Raw genomic sequence first — 24,044 nt, forward strand, 5'->3', positions numbered from 1 at the left:
CTATGTTTGTTTTTTAGCTGCCTGAGTTGCTACTTCAGCAAGCCTCAGGCCAGATGTAAATGATCACAGTAGGTCTCCATCCAATTAGAGTGCAGAGAAAACAGGGTTAGGACCAGAGACAGCCTTTTTGATTGCCGGGTCACTTCACACTGGCCCATTCCCCTTTCCCCATGTTTACCTCTAACCAGAGGCACATGAGCTCCTGGCTGCTCTCACCAAGAGTAGTTCACATCTGCAAGCTAATGTGCTCAAGACTGAATTCTTGCTGTTTTCCTTGGCAAGGCTCCCCCATACTTGCTGTCGAAGCAGATGGAAGTTCAGCTTCATGCTTAGGACAGAATCCCCTAAGCTGTGCTCAGCCTCGCTAATTGTGCACAGTTGGTCTATGCACATACCCACAGTGCCTTTCTGTCCTGGCCTCTTCACTTCCACTGTGGCCACCCAGGTCCCAGGCATACTTGTCAATCTGTTAGGTTACACCAGAGCCACGGAAATGACAGCAGATGGCACAGGAGGTGAAGGGGACAAAGATGCTCAGAGGGGACCTGGTGCTTCTGAGCTCAGCAAGGCTGAGGCTTCTGCATTTAATACCAGAGCATCCCTGCAGAGGTGGGAACTTTTTTTTTCCTTTTTGGCTTTTTGTAATAGGCCTGGCTGTCCTGGACTCGCTTTGTAGACCAGGCTGGCCCTAAACTCACGGAGATGAGGTGGGAGCTTTAAAAACAAAGATACTAGTGTGCAAGTTTTACAAAACCAATAAAGATAGCATCTTAAAGTGGTGGAGGAATGAGGAGACTCTGCTCACCAGATGAATTTCCCAAGAGCTTGGCTTTCTGGAGGGAACAGTAAAAGTGGCTCCATTAAAAATTCCAATTAGGGGCTGGAGTGTTGGCACAGCAGTCAAGAGCACTCGTTGCTCTTGCAGAGGATGAAGGTCCAAATTCCAGCACCCACATGGTAGCTGACAGCTGCACGTAACTCTAGTTCGAGGGATCTGTCTCCCTCTTCTGACTTCTACATGGTGCGCAGACATTTGAGTGCACATAAAGATAAATAAATAGAGAGAAAACGGGAGAATTTCAGACAGGGCTGGCAAGATGGTTCGGTGGGCAAAGGTGATTACTGCCTAGCCTGGTGACGTGAGTTCGGTCCCCAGAACCTACATGGCAGGAGAGAACTGATTCCCAAAAGTTATCCCCTGATCTCCACACAGACGCACTGGCATGTACACACACATCCCCGCCCCCCCCTCCCCCCCGTTTTTTAAAGTTTTAAATAATTCCAAACGGAGCAAAGATGATCGCTTATGTGAACATTTATATAAATGTAAGGCATGGAAGGTTTTTTTTTTTTTTTTTTTTTTTTCTCCTCCAGCTTAACCCACAAGAGAGCCCATAAAGGAAAACATTGATCTGGCCATGTAGAAGTGTAGAAATGTAAATGCTAGTGTGTCAGAAAGGGAACATGGGGCTGGAGGAATGGTTCGACAGTTAGGAGCACTTATTGCTTTTTTTGTTTTGCTTTGTGTTTCTGAGACATGGTACTACAGAGCCCTAGCTGCCCTGAAATGCATTATGTAGACCAGGCTGACCTCAGACTCACGTTCACCTGCTTGTGCCAACCCTGGCAACTTACTGCTATCTACGATGTTATTTTTAGCTGGTGGCGCATGCCTTTAATCCCAGCACTCTGGGAGGCAGAGGCAGGCGGATCTCTGTGAGTTCGAGGCCAGCCTGCTCTATACAGTGAGTCCAGGACAGCCAGGGTTACACAGAGAGAGCCCGTCTCAAAAAAAAAAAAAAAAAAAAAAAAACCAAACCAAACCAAACCAAAAAGGTTATTTTTAGATCTAGTGTGGTAGTACTTACCTTTAATTTTAGTGCTTACGAGGCAAAGGGAGGTGAATCTTTTAGTTGAAGGCTGGTCTGGGCTGTACAGAGAAACCCTATCTCAAAAAAAAAAAAAAAAGATTTTTTCATGTGAATGAGTGTTTTGCCTGAAAGTATGTGCACCACAAGCATTTCCCCTTGGGGTTCAGATGAGGGTGTCAGACTCCCTGGAGCTGGGAATACAGTCAGTTGTGAGCCACATTGTAGCAGCCTGCCTATCTGGACACCCATGGTAGGCCCAGAGCCAGCTCTGACTGTTTAAATGGTTTTCAAGACCAGCCATTGCAGTAGATGCATTTCTTGAACTTAGCAAAGAAAATCCCATTATGACATGTCCTTTTGTCCTGGGGAAAACAGGACCCATTTTAGAGGTGTGAAAAGAGGATTGAGGGGAGGGAGTGAGCCCTACACTTGTTCTCCACTTAATCCCTTGGGGACTATGGGATAGGTATATATCAGATTCCTCAGTTGACCAACACATTGTTTCGTTTCTGCTTGGGCCTTTAACCAATTTGATGTTGCAAACATTTGCTAAGCCTTAAGAAAGCTAAGATCAAAACAAACAAAAGCTGGGTGTGGTGGTGTTTTATTCCCAACCCTAAAGAGGCAGAGGTAGGTGGATCTCTGAGTTCAAGACCAGCCTGGTCTACAGAGTTCCAGAACAGGCAGGGCCATACAGAGAAACCGTGTCTGAAAAACAGAACAATAGGCTCCCTCCAATCCCATGATCCCGTCTTTGTCTTCCGTTTCACTATTCACAAACTCTTGCCACCTCCACTGTCCAGGTCTCTTGAGGCTCTACTCCTAGCTAGTCCTCGACTCACTCATCGCATGACAGCTGTATCCTCCACGCAGATGGTCTCAGCTCAGGGCCTCTAAATCAAATCCATTTCTCTGCCAATCGAATCTTTCCAAACGATCTCACACCGTTGCCTTGTGTCTGTCCTCTTTGTGCCCTGTCCACTCTTGCCACCCTGTCCCTTCAGCTGCTCCATCTGTGTTGTTTTTGCACGCTCAGCTTCTGCTCTGTTCTCTAGCCTCCTTCTGACTTGTCTTCTCATCTCAAAAGCACCCCAAACTCAGAATGCTGGAGTTGAACTCACGCTCACTCCCTGCCTTTCCCCATAAATCTACCTGCTCCTGCGAAAAATCTGCAGGGACCTTTGACATTACTTCGTCCCATCCCCACTGTAAGGCCATTTTCTGTTGCTTTAACAAAATACTCAACATTTACAACTACTCAGAACTGCAGTCTTCCCCGATTCTTTTCTTTTTAAATTAATTAATTCTAGGTACAGTGTTCTGCCTGCATGTATGCCTGCACGCCAGAAGAGGGCACCATATCTCATTATAGATGGTTGTGAGCCACCGCGTGTTTATTGCGAATTGAATTCAGGACTTCTGGAAGAGCAGCCGGGGATCTTAACCTCTGAGCCATCTCTCCAAGCTCCGTCTTCCCCAATCCTAATGTCAGCTAGTTTGGCTCAGTGTGGCCTCCACTACACCAGCAGGCAGGCAGGCAGGCAGGCAGGCAGGCACCCAAGGGTCTTACAGACTGAGTCATTCGCTCTCCGCTGTCCCTTCCTCCATAAAGCGCTTTAAATAGGATCTCAGGATCCCCATCAGAAAGAATCCGGGAGAAAGCGCACGCATAAACACTCCAAGAAAGAAGAAAGTTGAAGAAAGTAGATTGTGAAGGCGCTAAGCATTCTTTCCGCATGGCGGTGCGTGGGTAGAGAAAGGCGCCTGCGCAAGGCTCCTCTGCGGTACCTCCTCCGCTCCGCAGGCGGCGCTGTGGCTACGCTCCGGGCGGGGGGGGCAGTCGTAGCCGCTCTAGCCGTCCATTGCGCTAATCAGAGAGACTGGCGCGCCGCGGGGTCCTCCAAGATGGCGGCGCAGAGGAGGAGCCTGCTCCAGAGTGTGAGGAGACCGACCGGCTCTCCGGGCTGGCAGGGTTGGGAGGTCGGGTGTGCCCTCGGGTGCAGGAGCGGTTGTCTTTGGATGGCAGAGTGTAGACCCCTCGCCCCGGAGGCCAGTGGGTGCCCGCAGCGCGCGCGAGACCCGGGGGCAGGCTGGCGCGTCCCCAGGACTGCGCGTGCGCGCTGCGGGCCGGGCCTCTTGGGGGTCAAGGGCGCCGGGGTCCTGCGGAGTGCGGGCGTCCTCGAGCCGGAAGGGGACGTGGCGCCGCCAAGCGGGCCGTCCGGAGGGCGGGCACGACTGATAATAAATAGCCCGGCTTGTGGAAGTGGCGCTGTGTGTCTCCAGCATTGTGCGGACCGCCTCGCTTTCATAAAATCGTAGCAGCCCCAGAAGATACCTAGGTACCATAGTTATTTCTGTCCTACAGATGGGGAAACCGAGGTCACACAACTGGTGAGCGGCAGAGGCAGGCTGGCTTGAGGTTTTGGTCCTGCCTCCCAGTTCACCAGGCTCCCCTTTGGCCTCACTCAGGGTTCTTTCTCTAAGGGGAGAGTGAGAGGTTTAGCTCCAGACGGTGGACTGGATCTCCACCGGTTTGCTGCAGTCTTCCTCCTCCTGCGTCCTTGTTACACGTGTGCACAGCATACCCATGTGTCTTTGGATCTTCCAGGACTGACACAGTGCTGATGTCTTGGTCTTCCCCGGTCATGGCACTTAGTAGGAGTTGCTTGTGGATGTCTATGTCTGCTGAACTAGAATGTGGCTTCCTTGAAGATCCGGATTCCATCGCCGTCTGCCCTTGTATGCTAGGTCTATGGCCTGTGTTTGCGTACACTGTAATGAGAAAAAGTGGTCTGGAACTAGGTCTTGGCCTTTTTTTTCCCCCCAAGGATGAGAGGGGAAGTGGTACTTCTGCCCTTGAGGGTCTGAACCGGAATCTAGAGAGGGATGACCTTGGATGCCTGCCAAGGCCTTTGTAAAACTCTGGGAGCAGAGAGGTCCGCCTTTCTGCTTTGTAAGGTCCCAGAGGGCAAGGCTCGTGTATAAATGTCTCCATTGTAGAAAGCAGCCTGGGAACACTGATATGGTTGTGGCCTCGAGAGAAAGAGGCTGGAAAACAATACCGAGCTGAATTGCTAAGGAGAGGTTGGTCACCTGGGTCGGGTCAAGTATCTTCTCTGTCTCCTAGGTGTGATGCAGCCCAAAGAATGCCAGTTAGGTAGAAGGTTGACTTTTCCCAACACTAGAATGTGTTCTCGGTGTGCTGGTGGACCTAAAAGGTGGGGGAGAAGAAGGAGCAGAGGGGGTAGCTTTTAACTTATGTATCTTGTTGCAAGGGCAGGGGCAGACAAAGATAACTGTATAAGGCCCCTTCCATCCTCAGGATGGCAGGACATCTCTACTTAGGGCTATCCTAGTGCCCAGGCCAGTCAGGATGCAGGGCTTGCTGACCTGTCCTCTCTCCTGAGTCTGGTGAGAGCAAGTCCAACACCTGTGTTCTGCAGATGGCCTTGAAAACTGCTAGTTGAACAACAGGCAGGGTTCGCATTCTCACTTTGTTCTCAGTCCAGCTTGGGAAAAGGAGAGTAGATATATCGTAGTCAGTATGGACTTCTGTAGGGAAGTGCTGAACCGGCAGCAGAGACGTTGTTTGTTTTTTGTTTCTAGACAGGGTTTCTCTATAACAGCCCTGGTTGTCCTGGACTCACTTTGTAGACCAGGCTGACCTCGAGTTCACAGCAACCCGCCTGCCTCTGTCTCCCAAGTGCTGGGATTAAAGGCATGTGCCACCATGCCAGGCTTAAAATATGTTAAGTCTCAAACTCTGGGACAGATGGCTGAGGTGCCCATTTAACATATCAAATTGAACCTTACAGGCTCTTCCAGCATCCCTCAGTCCCTACCCTGAACTCTTCAGCCCAGCGGCCCGGGTTGCTCTTCTCTATATAATCCAACCATTTTGGTTACCCGGCTTGTTGGTACATTTGCCCTCTTGGCTGCTGCGCCTGGTTTCCCTGTTCTCTCTTCCTTCCCCTCCCCTGTCTCATATGGCGTAGGGTCACGTCCATTCCAGACTCTCCTAGATGTCTCTGACTCTATGTGCTTCCTTTTATCAATAATAAACTTTCTCCTCCACCATACCCACACCTAGGAGTAATCATGTTCTTTCCTTTTTATTTTCTATTTTTTAATTTAGTTTTTGCAAGACAGAGAAGGGACACCCCAGAGGAACACAAATTTAAATATGTATGAGGTATCTGTACAACCCTTTATGGGTCAGAGATGACTAGTGCCTTAGGTCTCAGGGTTGAGAGTTAGTGAGGCTTGTGAGATGGGCTGGTAATGGACTTACTCGGTTCTTGAAAGGGCATCCATGGGCAGGTTGGTAAGAGTGGCAGAAAAGGCATTCTTTTTTTTTTTTTTTTTTTTTTTTTTTTTTTTTTTTTTTTTTTTTTTTGTTTTGTTTTGTTTTGTTTTGTTTGTTTTTTGAGACAGGGTTTCTCTGTATCAAGCCCTGGCTGTCCTGATTTGTAGACCAGACCAGGCTAGCCTTGAACTCAAAGAGATTCACCTACCTCCGCCTCCCAAGTGCTGGGATTAAAGGAGTGAGCCACCAAGCCTGGCTCAGAAAAGGCATTCTAAAGGATTTTACCTACCCTCTGTAGTCAGTGTGGTACTTTAAAAGGTTTTTGTGGTTTTGTTTTGTTTTGTTTTTTAATTTGAGGCTTTCATGTGTGGTTTGTTTGTTTTTAATTTTATTTTAAAAAATTCCATCTGTGTGAGTATTTTGTCAGCATGTATGTGTTCTAGGAGCATCCCTGGTGCTTGTGGAGGCCAGAAGAAGGCACTAGATTCTCTGGAAGTGAAGTTAGACTACCTTGTGGGTACTGGGTACAGTTGTAAGTTACCTTGTGAGTGCTGGGAACTGAACCTGGGTCTTCTAGAAGAGAAGTAAATGCTCTTGACTACTAAGCCAGCTCTCTAGTACTGAATTTGTTTGATTGATTTGAAACAAAGTATCACTGTGTAGCACTGGCTGGCCTCCAACTCACTATGTAGATCATGCTGGTCTTGAACTCTGAGGTCTGCTTGCCTTTGCTTCCAGAGTGGTGGTATTAAAAGCATGAACCACCACACCCAGCTAAGAAAAGTGGTTTTAAAGAAAACTTTAGAACAGTGTTCTCAGCCTTCCTAATGCTGCGACCGTTAATACAGTTCCTCATGTTGTGGTGACTCCCAGCCATAAAATCATCTCCTTGCTACTTTATAGCTAATTTTGCTAATGTTAGGAATTGTAATGTAAACATCTGGTATGCAGGGTATCTGATATTCAACCCCTGTGACCTCCAAAGGGGTCACAATGCACAGATTTGAGAACCTGTGCTTTAGAAGAACCCAGCCCTTGCAGACTGAAAAAAAAAAAAAAAAAAAAAAAATTAGACCCATATGGATTTATAGCTCAATTTCCCCTATCCAGAAGGACTCCCTGGAAAATTGATACCATTAAATGAACTGCCACAATGTTCTCCAAGTCTGGATTGGTAACACTCAGCTGTGGGGGGTAGGGGGAAACTCTGCAATCACCAGGGCCATCAGAGTAACGATCTGAGATCCACAGGAGGCAAGAAGGAAATCCCCCTCAACAGGAGTCAGTAGCTGGTGTTGGTTCAAACTTCTAGAACCCAACACTGAGCAGTTTGTTTTACACATGTTTAAGTACAGTACAGCTTTGGAAAGAAGTTTCCTGGTGACAGTTATCCTAATAATGCTTAAGGAGTGGCTACGTCAGAATTCTTTTGCAAAGTCCATTAGAATGGGCTCTGTTGACTGAGAAACACTGCTCACGATAAAGGTCTAGGGAGGAAGAGTCTGGGATAAACATGGCGGGGCATGGGGGAGTCAGCTGTGGCCTGGGCCTATACACAGTACAAGTTACCAGGCTATTAACCAAATCCATCCCCAGCTTTCCCAGCAAAAACAGCTATACAGCCCTTCCACCGAAGAGACAACCCTGCATGTTTAACACTCCTGCTTTCCCTAGTACTTATCTGTGAGCCCAAGATAAGTGCCTCGTGCTCTCTTCACCCGACCATGAACGTCTACCTTCAGGGAGTTGACCCCTTGCAGTGTCCCGTGAGTTTTCCTGCCGTGGTAGGCGCTGTGCTGGTGCTGGGGGGACACTGCCCTCGTGAAGCTTCTATTCTGGTGAAGGAGGCAGGTGGTAAAGAGCAGACACAAATTGCGTATACTTCAGTAATACCTAATGCACCCAGAGGCCCAGAAAGAGCATGGCATAGGCTGCTTTCAACAGGGTGGTAGGGGATAATAATCTCAACATTTGCTGAGCTCCAGGTGGGAATGTCGGAGAGGGGAGAGGAGAGGAGAGCCTGCCATTTTCAGGAGTCTCCAAGGAGGCCAGTGTGGCTGAACATTTCCTTGGGGAAATGACAGTCATGGTCTGAAGGCACTGTGGGCAGAGTGACTGCTGATACAGCCAGCAGATTATGCAGGTGACCCAGCTCTGACTGGTTTGTCCAGGGCCTGGTGACATCTGAGTTTTTAAAAAACATTTCGAGACAGGACTTCTCTGTCCTGGACTCACTTTGTAGACCAGGTTGGCCTCGAATTCACAGATCCACCTGCCTCTGCCTTCGGGAGTACTGGGATTACAGGAGTGCACCACTGTGCCCTGCTGTGACGTGTGATTTTGGCTAGAGCGAAAGTCCTCCTGGGTCGGCGTGCTGAGAGTGGAAGCCTAGGCCCTCCTGAACCTGTGGCTTGCGTGAGAGGACATTGGTTTGGCCAGGATGACGGTGTGTGGGGATACCAGAGTGCGGCTGCATTTCTGCCAGAGCTGGCGTGATTGGCTGGTGGGCTGAGCTGCTGTGTGTGCCTGAGGAAGAAGAGCCAAGGGCTCCAAGGTTCTCCTTGAGCACCCCTGTTCCATGCATGTGGGGGCCCTGGAAAAGGAGTGCCTTTTGAGGCAGGGAGATCCAGGAGTTTGGTTTGTCACCAAAATGCATGACTGTAATTGCGGCTACTCAGGAGGCTGAGTTGGAAGGGCCACTGGAGACCAGGAGTCTGAGGCCAACCTTGGCAGCAGAGTAAGATGATATCTCAGAAAATATTTAGAAAAAAGAACATCAGCCTGAAATCATTTTTAGACCGAGGTTTGTCCTGAGCAATTAGATCTATGAAATCACAGGTGCTGCCTATGTATCTTTCTTTTTTAAAACATTTTTATTTATTTTTATGTGTATGAATGCTCTGTTTTCACAGCACACCAGAAGAGAGCACCAGATCTCATTATAGGTGGTTATAAGCCACCATGTGGTTGCTGGGAATTGAACTCAGGACCTCTGGAAGAACAGTCAGTGCTCTTAACCGCTGAGCCATCTCCAGCCCCTATGTATTTTTTTCTAGCGTACTTTAAGATAGTAAGTACTACAGTGGGAGAGGGTGCACTGGGTAGAGTGTTTGCCTAGTGTGCATGGAGTCCCAGGGCCTCATAAAACAGCATGGCGGCACAGTCCTGTAATCCTTGCACTTGGGAGGCAAGAGCAAGGCTCGTGAGATCTTGTCTCTATACAGAATTGCCACTGAAATGAAAACATTTATTCAAGAAAAAATCAAAGTCCAGGGCTGGTGATATAGCTCGGTGGAAGAGTGATTGCCTAGTGTGCACAGGCCTTGGGTTCCATCCCCAGGAGAGGGGGTTGGGGGGAGGAAAGAAGGAGAAGAAAAGAATGAGGTACGTTAGGCCGTCACCTGTAGCTGTTTACTAGCTATTCACCAGCTATCGGGTTTGAGGTCCAGCTGCTGTGCTGGTCCGCAGAGACCATCCCACAGTTATTGGGAGCCTTTGAGCATACGTCACGGAGTCTGACCACGGCAGCATAGAGAGCATTTGATGGAGACTCTAAAGGGCAGTGGGAGCCGGGAGTGAGTTGGCCTCAGAGAAGTAGGTCATACAAGAGGTGTTTTTTTTTTTTTTTTTTTTTTTTTTTTTGAGAGAAGGAACTGCTGTCTCTCACCCTAAGCCATCTTCCCAGGGGCATTGTTTCCCCTTCCAAGCTTCCTTTTGGACTCTGTGGCAATGGGTTGCTTTCACCACAGGAACACTCAGCCTTTTCATACCATAATTTGATATTCAAGCTGTGGCCTGAACTGGGAGCGGGGCTTTGTCCGCTTGTCTGCCGAGGGTTTTGAGATGAGTCAGGTGGAGACAATCACTGCACCCTTGATTTCGATAGGAGTGCATGAGAATGTAAGGAACTTGTGCGTAAGTAAGCATGCACAGGTGCTTTTGAGGCCCCCAAGGCCACACACACACAGGGGTCACTATAGGAGTCTCCCTCCAAAATCTGAAATTACGGCCTTTGAATTGGCCTCTCTTAGCACATTTTCCGTTGAATTTTAGGAGCAGTTCTTTTGAATGATGGAGAAATCATGGTTCCTGGGCACTTGCTCTCTCTCTCTCTCTCTCTCTCTCTCTCTCTCGCTTTCTCTCTGTTTGTGTGTGTGTGTGTACACCTCAGCTCTGTGCTGAGGGCTTGGAGTGTGAAACACCCCCTTCTCAGCTTCCCCAGGGCTAGCGCCCCCTGAGCTCACAGGCCTGGCATTTGGGGATGTGGGAGAAAGTATGCATGAGTTAGTGCAGGGGTGGAGGAGTGGGTGGTTTGTGTGAGTAGAAATATGTGACCTTTCCCAAAATTGTTCAGCTGTGTGGAGGAAGGATGGGACTTGGCAGACATGTTAAAAGAATCACTGTGGACGCTTTTTGTGGATAGTCCCTGGCAGAACAGGAGAGGATGGGAGAACATGCTCAAAGCCCACTCAGCCACAGCATGGCAAGAATGCCTTTGAGTAGGTCCGCAAAGTCAAGGAGGACCAAATATTGCCTGGCTCACCCTGGCACAGCCTCTGGGCGTTCTCTGGCTACTTGCTAATGAGCAGTGCCTAAGGCAGAAGGCCACTGGGCCTCTTGTTGAAGGGATACCCAGAGTCCAGGAGAAACTGCCCGTTTATCATAGGGCCTGGAGCACTGTTAGGAGGTCAGTGTACTCAGAAACCTGGAGACAAGAGCTAATGCACATGCTGTGGAGGGGTGCTGCTTATGGGTTTGCTCCTCAGGGTTTGCTCAGCCTGCTTTCTTACAGAACCCACCAGCCACAGTGGGCAGGGCTCCCCCAATGATCACTAATTGAAAAAATGCCCTATAGCTGGATCTCCTGGTGACATTTCTTCAACTGAGGCTACTTCCTCTCCGAAACTCTAACTTGTGTCAAGTTGACACAAAAACCAGGCAGTACAAGTTGAAAAAGGATACGATGATGTTAACATCATCTCCAGAATTCTGGAGATGTATTCTTCAGACCTGAAGAACACGGACTTTTAAGTAGTGAACCATTTAACAGTGCCAGCATGACAGTGGCCAGAGGCCACATGCTTAGGGACCTGACAGTAGAATGCCAGTGCTTATGCTGAAGCCACTGGAGGTGGGTTCTGGGACCATATGCAGTGTTCTCCTGGAGCCCATGTCTCCATTATGTGGGTTGGCATATGTTGAAGGAGCAACAAAGAAATGGCTGCTGATTGGGAAGGCATTTGATTTTCAGTTCTTTTCAGACCTCATATGCTTTCAAGAGAAGGGCTCAGTTTTATGACATTGGCTGTTCTCTGTCTTTTTTAAAAAACATTTATTTCAGATCTAAATTTGAGTGTGTGTGCGTGAGAGAGAGATTGAAGTGCAAGCGCCAGTGTAGCTCAGAAGAGGGCGCCAGGTCCCCTGGAGCTGGGTTACAGCTGCCCTGGGTCCTGGGCACTGAACGTTGGGTCCCCTTGAAGAGCACAACTGAGCACCCTCACCGCCAGCAGGGTGTCAAGACTAGTACTCACTAGCCTGTACCAGGTTGGCCTTGAACTTGTGGTGATGATCTTTCCACTTTTTCCTGCTGAGTACTGGACTTAGCTACTAATCTCTTTTAAAACCTAGATAAAGGTGCTAAAGAAGTGGTTCAGCAGTTAAGAGCACTTGCTGCTCTTCCAGAGTCTATGCCAGGCAGTAGATTGAGTAGATTTTCGGTTTTTGTCTACTAGATACATGAATCATACTGGCTTTCCACTTACTATGACGCTGGGAAAGTTTACATTCGAAAGGTGAAGTCATTTGAGAAAGAGACTGACAGTTTTGCGACAAAATTGGAAGTGGATTGATGGCTTGCAGCTTGATCTCAACCTTTTGGCTAAGGTCAGATGTAAGGCTGGAAGTGTGTAATTTGAGGATAGCGTGTGGCTGATTAAAATTAGGGAGACATGGACCGAGGGGCAGATAACTGAGAAATGCAAACGGTTGGCTGTTGCTTTCCACCCTTGCTTCCAGTTGTGCTTGTTGGGTAAAATTTTGTTTTTATCTTACTAGTAAGCCAAGGCAAACGGGACAGGAACTTAATGCTCAGGACTTTGCTGGCAAGGCACACTGGCGTAAGCTGTTGGCGTGAGGGTGTGCTTGTCTCTGCGAATGTAGTGCTGAGACCGGAAACCTCTCCATTTGATGCCCCAGTGTATGGGGCTTTGCTTCTTTATCGTTTTCTTATGTTTTCCCTTGTTTTGTGTGTAAGGAGTGGGATGGGGTTCATGAATGTCATTTGTAAGGAGGTTAGAAGACAATTTACAATCATTTCTATCCTTCCACCATGTGAATTTTGGGGATCAAACTCTTCAGGCTTGGAAGCAAAGACTGAGCCATTCTTGCCTACCCTGTATTTAGCTTTTCTTTTTGATTGTTGTTTTGTGTGTGTGGTTTTTTTGTTGTTGTTGTTCTTGTTGTTTGTCATTTGTTTTTGTTCTAATTTATTTATCTATTTCTTTGTTTTGTTTTGTGTTGTTTTGTTTCTTTTTGTTTTTTTGAAACAGGGTTTCTTTGTACAGCCTTGGCTGTCTGGACTCAATTTGTAGACCAGGCTGGCCTCAGACTCACAGAGACCCACCTGCCTCTGCCTCTCAAGTGCTGGGCTTAAAGGTGTGCACCGCCGCACCTAGCTCTGTGTTGGGCTTTTCAAGGAAGCTAAGCCTTTGGTGTGGATCCTTTCTACCAGAAGTGAGTTTGCTTCCCATACTTTTTGTCTGGGCAGTTTTTTAGAAGTCATTTGAAGTACTGTGTGGAAGGCTTTATCTGAATAAGCTAAACAGCTGTGTGAGCTTGTCGGCCTGTCAAAGGGTGAGGTTCAAAGCTGTCAACAATCTGGAAGCTGGAAGGAAACCAATTGAGGTCTCATCTGACCTTGGTGAATGTAGGCCTTAAAAGCCTTCTGTAGCAGTGTGGTTGGGGACCACTAATCTGCCAGACTCCTCAGGAAGAAGGCCATGTAAAAGCCAGATAGCTGTGTTGGCCTCCCTGTAATCCCAGCACTCCAAGCAGAGACAAGAGCTCCCTAGCTAACAGGACTAGCTGCGATTGTGCATCTTCAGGTTCAGTGAGAGACCCTGCATCAATGAGTAAGGTAGAGAGCAGTTAGGGACACTCAATGTCAATTTCAGCCCCTTGTCACATACACACCAAGACATGGGAACACATGTACACTCACCCCATACACACATGTTGTAGGGCTATAATATGTTTACTGCAACACACACACACACACACACACACACACACACACACACACACACACAGAAAAGAAAGTGTCAGTAAATTTGTTTGCTTTTTTCAAGATAAACTGTGCACTTATGCACAGTGGCACTGGAGTCTTGACAAGATACTATTTACCAGCTATTAAAATGATAAATCTCCAAAATTTACTGACTCATGGTTATAAAAATTACATTAGAGTTGGCCATGGTGGTGCACACCTTTAATCCCAGCACTTGGAAGATGAGGCAGAGACAGATCTCTTTTGAGTTCAAGGCCAGCTTGGTCTACATAGCAAGGAGTTCCAGGACTACACAGTGAGGCCCAGTTTCAACACCCCTTCCTCCCAAAATTTATTTTTACTTTATGTACATGGGTGCCCTGCCTGCAAGTATGTCTGTGCTAGAAAAGCGCACCAGTTAGAGCCTCTGAAACTGGAATTACACGGGGTTGTGAGCTACCATGTGAGTGCTGGAAATGGGACCCTGGGCCTCTGGAAAAGCAGCCAGCCAGCACTTTTTGTTTTTTAAGACAGGATTTCGCTGTATCCTTGGCTGTCCTAAAACTTGCTCTGTAGATAAGGCTGGCCTGGCCTCTGCTGTCTGAGTGCTGGGATTAAAGGCATGCACCACCACCAGCCAGCCAGCCAGCCAGTGCTCTTCTGACCCATCTCTCCAGCCCCTGAAAAGGAGAGTTTTTTAAAATATAGTGTAGGAGTCTCCAGACAGTAGTCATTACTTAAGATCAGGGTGTCCTGTGAGCACACAGGACATTGTCATGCTGGAGGTTTCTGATTTGGGAGAGTTTGTTATCAGCTAGATATGGCCTTGGTGGTCAGTATGACATCCACCCACCCCATAGCATCTTTCTGGTTCCTCACCATGCCTTGCTTCCTGAGCAATACCAAGGCAGCTCCTTGAGTCAAGTGGCTGTTCTTTATTTGTACATGGTGGCAACTAGCTCTTTTCTTTAAAACCATTCGTGCGTGCATGCGTGCGTGTGTGTTTGCAGATATTCCTGTGAAGGTTGGAGGACAACTTGTGGGAGTTGGTTCTCTCCTTTTACCTTGTGAGTCCCAGGATCAACTTCAGATCATTGCCCTCTAAGCCATTTCACTGACCTACTGTGTATTCCACACTGGCCTTGAGCTCCTGGCTTCCTGCCTCAGACACTCCAGTGCTAGGGATTGCAGGTGTGAATCGTTAGGCCCAGCCTAATGTGTATCTGACACTGAATGATTTGCCTGGCAATATGAGAAAGGCTCCAGTCCCAGGAAACAAGAGTTAAATGATGGCCAAGGAAGCACATTGATTGGAATGATGACCTGCATCACACACAGAAAGCACTTGGTAGCCCCCATCTCATCTTAGAGGTGTTCAATCCATCTTCATCTCATCTTTACTGCAGACAGGACTCCACAAACCATCTTCCACACCTTGGACCATCTGCAGCCTGTATGTGCTGAATGGTACCTTCTTGCCCATCTTTCCTCAAGGACACAGGGCACTCCTGGCTGAAAAGGTGCCCTTATGCTAATGTGTGTCTTAGGTTTAATTTCTTTTCCACCACAGGCGTTAGGCAGAGCCTAGAAAAGGAACTTCTTTTATCGGGTTGTCTGGCCCCTGCCTGGAGTAGAGATATAGTCAGTAGATCTAAAGGGGAGGGAAGGTTGGTAACACATGAGTTCCTGAAAAATGAATTCCCTAGCAGTGTGTGTGTGTATATGTATGTGGATATGTATCTGTTCAGACCCTCAGGTCTCCAGCTGCTTTCCCTCATGCTCACTGTGCACACCATACCAGCCTCTCAGATTCCTTTAGTCAGACACATTGCTCTTTTCATGGATGGCCTGGGCTACTCAAAGAGCTCTCAGATATGACTCTAAAAGCACAAAGTTATCCCCCCCCCCCAAATGAAGCAAGTTAAAGACTTGGGAAAATATTTGATAATCATGAGCCAACAAAGGAGCCTGTTGCAAATATGTAAAGAACTCTCCAAACTTAGTGGTTAAACAATCCAGTTTAAAAAGAGGCATCAAATAAAAACTTGCGGGGGCTGGAGAGACGGCTCAGCCGTTAAGAGCACTGTCTGCTCTTCCAGAGGTCCTGAGTTCAGTTCCCAGCAACCACATGGTGGCTCACAACCATCTGTAATGGAATCTGACTCCCCCTCTGGTGTACATGAAAACAGAGCACTCATATACATAAATTAAATAAATAAATCTTAAAAAAAAAAAAAAGAAAGAAAGAAAACTTGCCAGAGAGGACCTGTGTGTGGCAAGCAAACACTTGAAAAAGATGTTCATTATCATCAGTGCCATTAGGGAAATGCAGATCACACCATGAGATCAGGCATGCTTTAGAATGTCTGAAGTAAAGAACACACAGATGATACCCAGTGATGACCATAACGCCAACTTGCTGCTGGCGGGAGCACAGCTGTCCTGGAAGACAGTTTGGCAGTTTCTTCTAAAGCTAAAGACCCAGCAGCTCACCAGTTAAGAACCCTTGTTGCTCTTACGGAGGACTGCAGTTCCTTTCCTGGAACCGGACACCCTCTTCAGGCTTCCAGGAGCACCCACACATATGGGGCATTTGCTCACATACACAAATACATAATTTTAAAATAATAAAAATCAGCCTATCTGTCCTATAGCTTTGGCTGGCCTGCCTCCAAGCACTGGTTCAATAAAGATGTTGTCTGTCCTTTCTTTCTTCCTTCCTTTCTTTCTTTGTTTGGTTCTTTCTTTCTCTTGGTTTGTTTGTTGGTTTTTCAAGACAAACAAGGGTTTCCCTGTGTAGTCCTGATTGTAGATCAGGCTGGCCTCGAACTCGGAGATCCTCCTGCTTTTTGCCTCTTAAATGCTGGGATTAAAGGCATGCGCCACCACACTTGGGTCCAATAAAAACATTTTAAAGAAAAAGCTAACCACCATTTTCTTGGACTTGGTGCTTTTTGGTTTTTTTTGTGTGTGTGTGTGTTTGTGTGTGTGTATACCACATGCATGTCAGGCTTTCAGTAGATGTTTGTGACCCAGTGGGCTGAAGCCTAGGTACTTACCAAAAGAAAGGAAAAGTTAGCCAGACAAAAGCTCGCACATGAATGTTTATAGCAGTTCCCCTAATTGCTGAAAACTGTAGGTAGCCCAGGTGTCCCCTGGAGGAAGCAGGAGGAAGCAGACCACTGGGCTCAGCAGTGCAGAAGGAGAGCTGCTGTGCTGCAGTAAGGACAAGCAAGCTGTTAGTGCACACAAGCAGCCGCGCGGCTGAATCAGGGCAGGGTGCAGGAAAGAACCAGCCTCCCAGGCATGTGCACCACAGGCTTCGATAGGTGCCATTCTTCAGGCCAGGGCACCAGGCCTTGGGTGGGTGGAGCAGCTCCAAGGGATGTCAGCAGGGCATTCTGTGTCCTGTCTGGAGCTAGTTAGACAAATGTCCAGTGTTATCAGCGTGACTGCACACCCAAAGGCATCGGCTTTACGACGTGATTATTTGAAATAAAACAGACTCCCACACCCTGCTGTAGTAGCTCCAGGGGACTGTAGCCAGCATTTGCTACTTTGTGGGTTCTTCCAGCCTTCTCCACCCTTTCTTCGCTTTCAATCACCTAACTCTAGATAGAGGGAAAAAAAGGATAGGGAAGAAAGGAAGCGATTTTGTGTCTTTGATCTTAAGCTCTTTCAGTCTAGACTTCAGATGCATGTGAAAGGTGCTTTTGGGAGCCTCAGGACACACTGTCCACTGCTTTTTGGCCATGTCCATCCTTCCTGAGCTGCAGGATATAGAATGTATAGTTGAGGCCTGGCACAAGACCAAGTTCCCTGACATCTCGAAGAAGTGGAGCCTTACCAAGTTCAGTGCATGTGAACATGAAGACATGGCTGAGAAGCAGCCTGTCCCCAGTAACTGTGGGGTCAGACAGTCCTGAGTCATGCCCTCATGAAGGGTTTCCACTGTGCTGTCTCCTACCACTGTATCATGCTTTCTAACAAGCCCTACATTCAAAGAGAAAAGAGTACAGAGTCTTATGGACCACCTCCAGGAACCTTACAAAATTAGGAGTTGGGATATGTAGACCAAGACTGGGACTTTTGTGTGTGTGTGTAAAAATCTCTGAGGTGATTATGCAAAACATCCTGGTTTCAATCTGATGGGCTAGGATGCGAGTCAGAGCTGGAACCAGTGTGCAGAATGAATACACAATGTGAATCCCTGATTTGGTGATCCCAGAAGACTTGCCTGACAAGGGAAAGGGTGTGCTCAGGGCTTCAAGCTGCAGCTATTGGAGAAGAATGTGCAGGGGGAGAAATGGAAAGGGATACAGTGGAGGGAGAATGACAGACTGATTGCAGGCTGGAGTTTCCGAAGGCCAGGTCCCAGCGACCTTCCTGAGAGCCTGTGAGGGAAGCTGTTTGTAGCGATAACCCAGGCCGCACACAGGCCAGACACTGCAGCGAGCACGCGTTCTGCAGATGGAACCAGTACCCAGGGATTCCTTTGTGCTGTACAGTCAGAGCCTCTGTGGGAGGAGTGACCAGAGTTCCCTCAAAGTTGGGCTTATGCATGTGTGTTATACCAGTCTTTCGTGCTTTGTAGTGCAGCTCTCTCTGAGAAGCCATGCTGAGCTTTCCGCTTGGGAATGCTGCAGTTTTAGCGTTCCCAAGGGAACCAGTTTGTGGATGCACCATAAAGACAGGAAACACTTCTTTTCAGACAAGCATCATTATTTCCCAGACAAACCATCTGGTGGGCTCTAGACCTTCCTTTGTCCTTGATGGAGAGGCAGATGCAAGGGGATCTGGGGAAGAAGGTGGCCTTTCACAGTTTCCTGATGCTTCCCAGGAGCAGCAGCCGAGCTGGACAGATGACCTGCCACTCTGTCACCTCTCTGGAGTTGGCTCAGCTTCCAACCGTAGCTACTCTGCTGATGGCAAGGGCACTGAGAGCCACCCTCCAGAGGATAACTGGCTCAAGTTCAGGTGTGTGTTGGTATCGCTGTACTGGACAGAGAAAGTCAGTTCATGAGCAAGAAAAGATACAGTCTTGCCACTTGCCATGTATGAAGCTTGCCTATGGGAACTGACCACTCCTGTGGTCTTTCCTAATTAAGCCAGTGGCCTGCTATGGGATAGGGATGGGGGAGGCTGAGAGGGAGGATTCAGCAAGCAGGTCATTTCCGTAGTGAAATGGTGGCCACAGTGCGGGGACCCAGATGAGTACCTGAAGCCTTTTCTTCCTCTAGTCCTCCAATTCTTTTCCTCTCCTCCCCCAATCCCCAACCTGCATGCCCCTGGTCTCAGCTGCCCTCTTGCTCTCCCTTTGCCAGAAGTGAAAACAACTGCTTCCTGTATGGAGTCTTCAATGGCTATGATGGCAACCGGGTGACCAACTTTGTGGCACAGAGGCTCTCTGCAGAGCTCCTGCTGGGCCAACTCAACACAGAACACACCGAGGCTGATGTGCGGCGGGTCCTGCTGCAGGTAAGGGGCTTGGGCTGGCTGACTTGTGTGTCCTTGCAGTTATAAGTGTGTTCAGGGTGATATGGATTGCCTGCTTCTTCATCCTCTACCAAGGAACAGTTCTGGGTACAGTTCATGGTGATAGGGGCTCCTTGCCCCCAGAAATTCAGGACAGGCAGGGAACAGAAGCTTTGCCATTGGTAGCAGGACTGACTTGGGAGGAGGCATCACCAGGAAAGGAAAATGGAGGCCCTGTGGGGATAAGGTCCTTGACAGTGACCTCTTTGCTTGGGATGTGGTAAGGAGCTCATTCTCCAGTGCTGCATGCACATTTTGGAATTGTTCTCACTGTGCCCTACACTTCACTGACCAAGGCTGTGTTTCTTTTGTTGGGATTTCCTTCTAACCAGGAAGGCTTCTTGGTCCTTGAGAAGTTGGCCTCAAACTTTTCTGTTCTCTGTGGCCTCAGGGCTCTTAAACTATGGAGCTTTGCAGAGGCTTTGCCAGGAGGATGCCTTCTGCCTCACCAGTGTCCAGCAGATCCTGACCAAGGCCTCTTCAGAAGAGGTTGCCATGCCCCTACAGAATCAATGGCCAAGCACTCCCTGAGCCTGGTGCTGTGCTCTCATTTCACACTGGCATTCACATCCCACCAGTCTTGAGCACAGGGCCTGGCCCATGCTCCTGCCTCTCTGATTCCTCTGTAGGCTACATAAGTAGCACCCTTCTCCCATCCACAGCTAAAAGTCGTCACACAGAGGACAGGAAGGCCCTCATATGAGGCAGAAATGATATGTGTCACTCACCAGTCACATGAGACTTCCCATGAATGCCATGGATGTTACTCTCCATAGGGACATCTTAGCAGGAGGTGATGGTGTTGTTTGAGCCAGCCCTTGCCTTGCCCTGTGTCCCTTCAGGCCTTCGATGTGGTGGAGAGGAGCTTCCTGGAGTCCATTGATGATGCCTTAGCTGAGAAAGCAAGCCTCCAGTCCCAGCTGCCAGAGGTAATCACCTGTGTGTCCCAGTACTACTGGGTACCAGCACTCACCACCCATGGGCACAAAAGGGCCTGCAGCAGGAATCATGAAGCAGCATCCCAGTGGGGAGGCTGGGATAGGAGTGGGTGTGTCCATGTAGGGACCCCTGCCCAGCAGCGGGCAGCTTTTCTGCGAGGCTTATCCTAGGGTGGCAATGATAGGTAGAAGGAAAGACCTTACCAGGCTCTGTGATCTGGTTCAACCAGAGCCAGGGTATTACCTTCAGGGCATCCTACAGATATCTAGCCAGGCTCTGTTTTTGTTTTGTTTTGTTTTGTTTTGTTTTGTTTTGTTTTGTTTTGTTTTTCAAGACAAGGTTTTTTTATGTAGCCCTGGCTGTTCTGGACTTGCTTTGTAGACCAGGCTGGTCTTGAACTCACATCTACCTGCCTCTGCCTCCCAGGAGGCCTGGCCATGTTTTTGCTGTTCATCTGTCTTGCTGCTCAGGGCCCTTGCATGCTTTATCTCAAGGGATGGTGAGGGTTGGTAAGATGGTCCTGAGGCACCCATGCCTGTGATCTCTCTTGATGATGGTTTGCAGGGTGTGCCCCAACACCAGCTGCCACCTCAGTATCAGAAGATCCTTGAGAGACTCAAGGCGCTGGAGAGGGAGACTTCGGGGGGGGCCATGGCCGTTGTGGCAGTCCTTCTCAACAACAAGCTCTACGTTGCCAATGTCGGTGAGCCACCCGACCTCCCCACACCAATCTGCTTTCTGTACATGGATGCCCCAAGCCTTTTTCCTCCTTACTCTGTTGTGTCAATCCCAAATGGAAGGACAACAGGGTAGGTGTCCTGGCTTTGGATGAGTGGCATCCATCTTCCTCCTCCTCTTCTCTTCTTCTTCTTCTTCTTTATTAGTTATTTCTATGTGTGTGGGTATTTTGCCTACATGTATGTCTGTGTATTAAATATGTGGAGGCCAAAAGTGGGCATCTGATTCCCTGGAACTGGAGTTATAGATGGTTGTGGACCACCACATGGGTCTTGGGAATAGAACTTCTAGAAGAGCTGTCAGTGCCCTTAACTGCCAAGCCATCTCTGTGGGGGGTCTCTGCAAGCTGCAGGGCTGGTGGAATAACGATCCCACAATCCCACGTGAGGCAAGAAAGAAATCCAGTTCTACATGATTCAGTGGCTAGTGTTGGTTCTGACTTCTAGAGCAGCGATTTTCAACCTGTGGGTCTCGGCCCCATTGAGAGTCAACAACCCTATTAAAGCCTTTGGAAAACATAGATAGGTATGTATTTACATTACATATCGGTAGCAGAATCACAGCTATGAAGTGGCAACAAAGATAATTTTATCGTGTGGGTTACGGCAACATGAGGGTTGCAGCCTTAGGAAGGTTGAGAAGCGCTGGTCTAGAGTCTGATACCAACAAGTTTATTTTAGGCATACTGAAGTACAATTTGGAAAAGGTTTCCAAGTATAACACAGTTCCATGTGCACAATAAGGCATAATTACATTGGAACTCTCTTTTCTTTCCTTTTTGTTTTTTTGAGCCTGGGTCTCTGCGTAGCCCTCACTGTCTTGGAGCTCAGTTTGTAGATCAGGCTGGCCTTGAACTCCCAAGTGCTGGGATAAAAGGCGTGTGCCACCATACCCAGCAAAACTCTTTTCAGAGTGCACATCACTTCTTCCATGAAAGTGGTTCTATGGATAGGCTGTGTGTGTTAAGGTCTTAAGGGCCTGGGGGAGGGTCTGGTATGATTTTGGCTATACACAAAGCACAGAGCTTACCTATGCTGTTAACCACCTCCATTGCCAGCCCTCTGGGTGAAAGGCATTTTATATATCTTTCCCTTTGAAGAGACAAGCCTGTGTGTTCAACATTCCTGGTTTTCCTAGTGCTTATCTGTGAGCCCACGGAACCCTGTGCTCTCAACATCTCCAGCCCTGTGGCGTCTTCTTTTGAAAGAAGTTGCTGGGGGTAAAGTTGTCTCTCTTTTTTTTTTTTTTTTTGCAAGACAGGGTTTCTCTGTGTCGTGGACTCACTTTATATACCAGGCTGGCCTTGAACTCACAGAGCTCTGCCTGCCTCTGCCTCCCAAGCCCTGGGATTAAACGTGTGCACTGCCACGCCTAGCTCTGCTCTGCGTTCTTAAAAATAGCAGGAAGCTGGGTGATGGGGAATTTGGATTTAAGGCCAAAGGAAGGGCCATGAGGGGACCCAAGAACCTGTTTGGGTCCTTACATGTCACTGTAAGGACTCAGTAGCCATCTACTCATGTTATCCCTGACTCTTCCTTCTTTTCTTAAGATTTCCTTAGGGATCAACTTGCAACATGTCAACCATCTGATAAACAGTAGTTAGTGAACCTCCATGCCCCATTCCAGCCCCGCCAGTTTCTGTCTTGTGGACAGTCTTGATTCATCCAGAGCCCCTTATTCCCAGATTGTTTTAGAGCAACCACAGACACTGTGCCAAGATAATCTGAAAATTTGGTTTAGATCCCAAAGAAAAGGGCTCTTATTAAACTCAGTCCTGTGATCGCACTGTAGCATGTAGCCTGCTTCCCTACTGGATCAGCTGGCCTTGCCTGGTGATCTACCCGCATGGTCTGAGCCTCTGGGTGTATGTGACATCTGCTTGTCTTCCCTATAATATGTTTCAGTGGGTCCTGTTTCTCCTGCTTAATTTTGTTTGTTTGTGTTCTCTTTCTGCTTAATTTTGTTTCTCTGTGTAGCTTTGGCTGTCTTGGACTCACTTTGCAGACCAGGCTAGCCTCGGACTCAGAGATCTGGCTTCCTCTGCTTAATGTTTATCAAATTGTGCTTCAGGTACGAACCGGGCCCTTCTCTGCAAATCTACAGTGGATGGGTTACAGGTCACACAGCTAAACATGGACCACACCACGGAAAATGAGGATGAGCTCTTTCGTCTTTCACAGCTGGGTGTGTAGGGAAGACTGGGCCTGGGGAACTATGGGAACAGGGGCTTAGATTTTGGGCTCCCTCTGTTCCCTGCTTTGGTAGCTGGGTGAGGGAGGTGCATATTAAACAGCTGGGCCTGTAGTCGGGGCTAGGTCTGCTGCCGAACAGTTATGACTTGGGGACTTCTTCATCCCTGTGGCGGGGTAGTGGTAAGAGCCCCTTGGAGAATTAAAGTGTTTAAACACTTCCCAGAGGAGGACCTGACACATGGTGGCACAGACGGCAAGAGAGCAGGGGAGTGCTGCCATCCCAGTACCTCTGGAGCCTTGCCTTCCCTCTCAGCTCTGCGGACACTGCCGCCTTCTGGGTTCTGGGCAGAGGCAGACAGGACTGTGGTGGCTTGTGCTGCCCTGGGTGCAGGGAGAGGCCCGTTAGAGTTACTTCCCTCATTACTGTAACCAGGTACCCACAGAAGTAGCTTAGGGGAAGAAAGGGCTTTTTGGTTTTGTTTTGTTGTTTTGTTTTTTTGTTTTTTTTGACTCATGCTTTAAATGGATACTGTCCATCGGGACAGGAAGGCATGGTGGCTGAGCCTCCACCTGTGTGACAGGATTCTGTGACAGCTAACTATTAAATCTTAGCAAATTAGGAAGAGGAGTGGGGACCAGAAGCTGGTTAGCATACACCCTTCAAAGGCCATTCTGCAGTCCTCCTTCCAGCTAGACCCCATATCCAAAAGGTTTCAAAACCGTCTAGAACAGCACCACCAACTAGGAAACTAGGTGTTTATAGACACATGAGCCCATGGGCATGACACCTTCCAACCATAGCAGGGCCTAAATAAAGGATGTTCTGTTAGGATGGGGAACTGAGAACACTGTGCTTTCTGGTACGCTGGCATTGTTTTCATATTCATTTCCTGTTATTTTGTCCTCACTCACGATGCGTATGGATGTCCCATCCCCATCCCCTTTAAGCTCTACACTGGGGAGAAATGGGCCTACCAAATTGTCCTGTCTCTGGTAGGTTTGGACACAGGAAAGATCAAGCAGGTGGGCGTCATCTGTGGACAGGAGAGCACCAGGCGCATTGGGGATTACAAGGTCAAATATGGCTACACTGACATAGACCTGCTCAGGTAGGTGGCCATTTCTGCAGCCCCATTTGTGAGACCAGAGGTCCTAGGGTAAAAGCTGACCCCCTGCAGTGACAGGGGTACTATTGAAAG

At 48.3% G+C, this 24,044-nt stretch overlaps 1 protein-coding gene across 1 annotated transcript in view; it reads left to right on the forward strand.

The window, feature by feature from the left end:
• Positions 1-3,754: 3,754 nt before the first annotated feature.
• Tab1 (TGF-beta activated kinase 1 (MAP3K7) binding protein 1) overlaps positions 3,755-24,044 on the forward strand; it is a 29,513-nt gene continuing 9,223 nt past the window's right edge. Inside the window, exons 1-7 of the mRNA XM_055602916.1 lie at positions 3,755-3,809; positions 18,282-18,418; positions 18,766-18,919; positions 19,819-19,905; positions 20,480-20,618; positions 22,724-22,837; positions 23,843-23,954. Of these exons, the coding sequence (XP_055458891.1) occupies positions 3,777-3,809; positions 18,282-18,418; positions 18,766-18,919; positions 19,819-19,905; positions 20,480-20,618; positions 22,724-22,837; positions 23,843-23,954 (776 nt within the window). The 5' untranslated portion in view covers positions 3,755-3,776. The remainder of the gene's footprint in view (positions 3,810-18,281; positions 18,419-18,765; positions 18,920-19,818; positions 19,906-20,479; positions 20,619-22,723; positions 22,838-23,842; positions 23,955-24,044) is intronic.

This window comes from Psammomys obesus, unplaced genomic scaffold (assembly GCF_907164565.1).
Source record: "Psammomys obesus unplaced genomic scaffold, mPsaObe1.curated_primary_1811, whole genome shotgun sequence".
Classification (NCBI taxonomy): domain Eukaryota; kingdom Metazoa; phylum Chordata; class Mammalia; order Rodentia; family Muridae; genus Psammomys; species Psammomys obesus.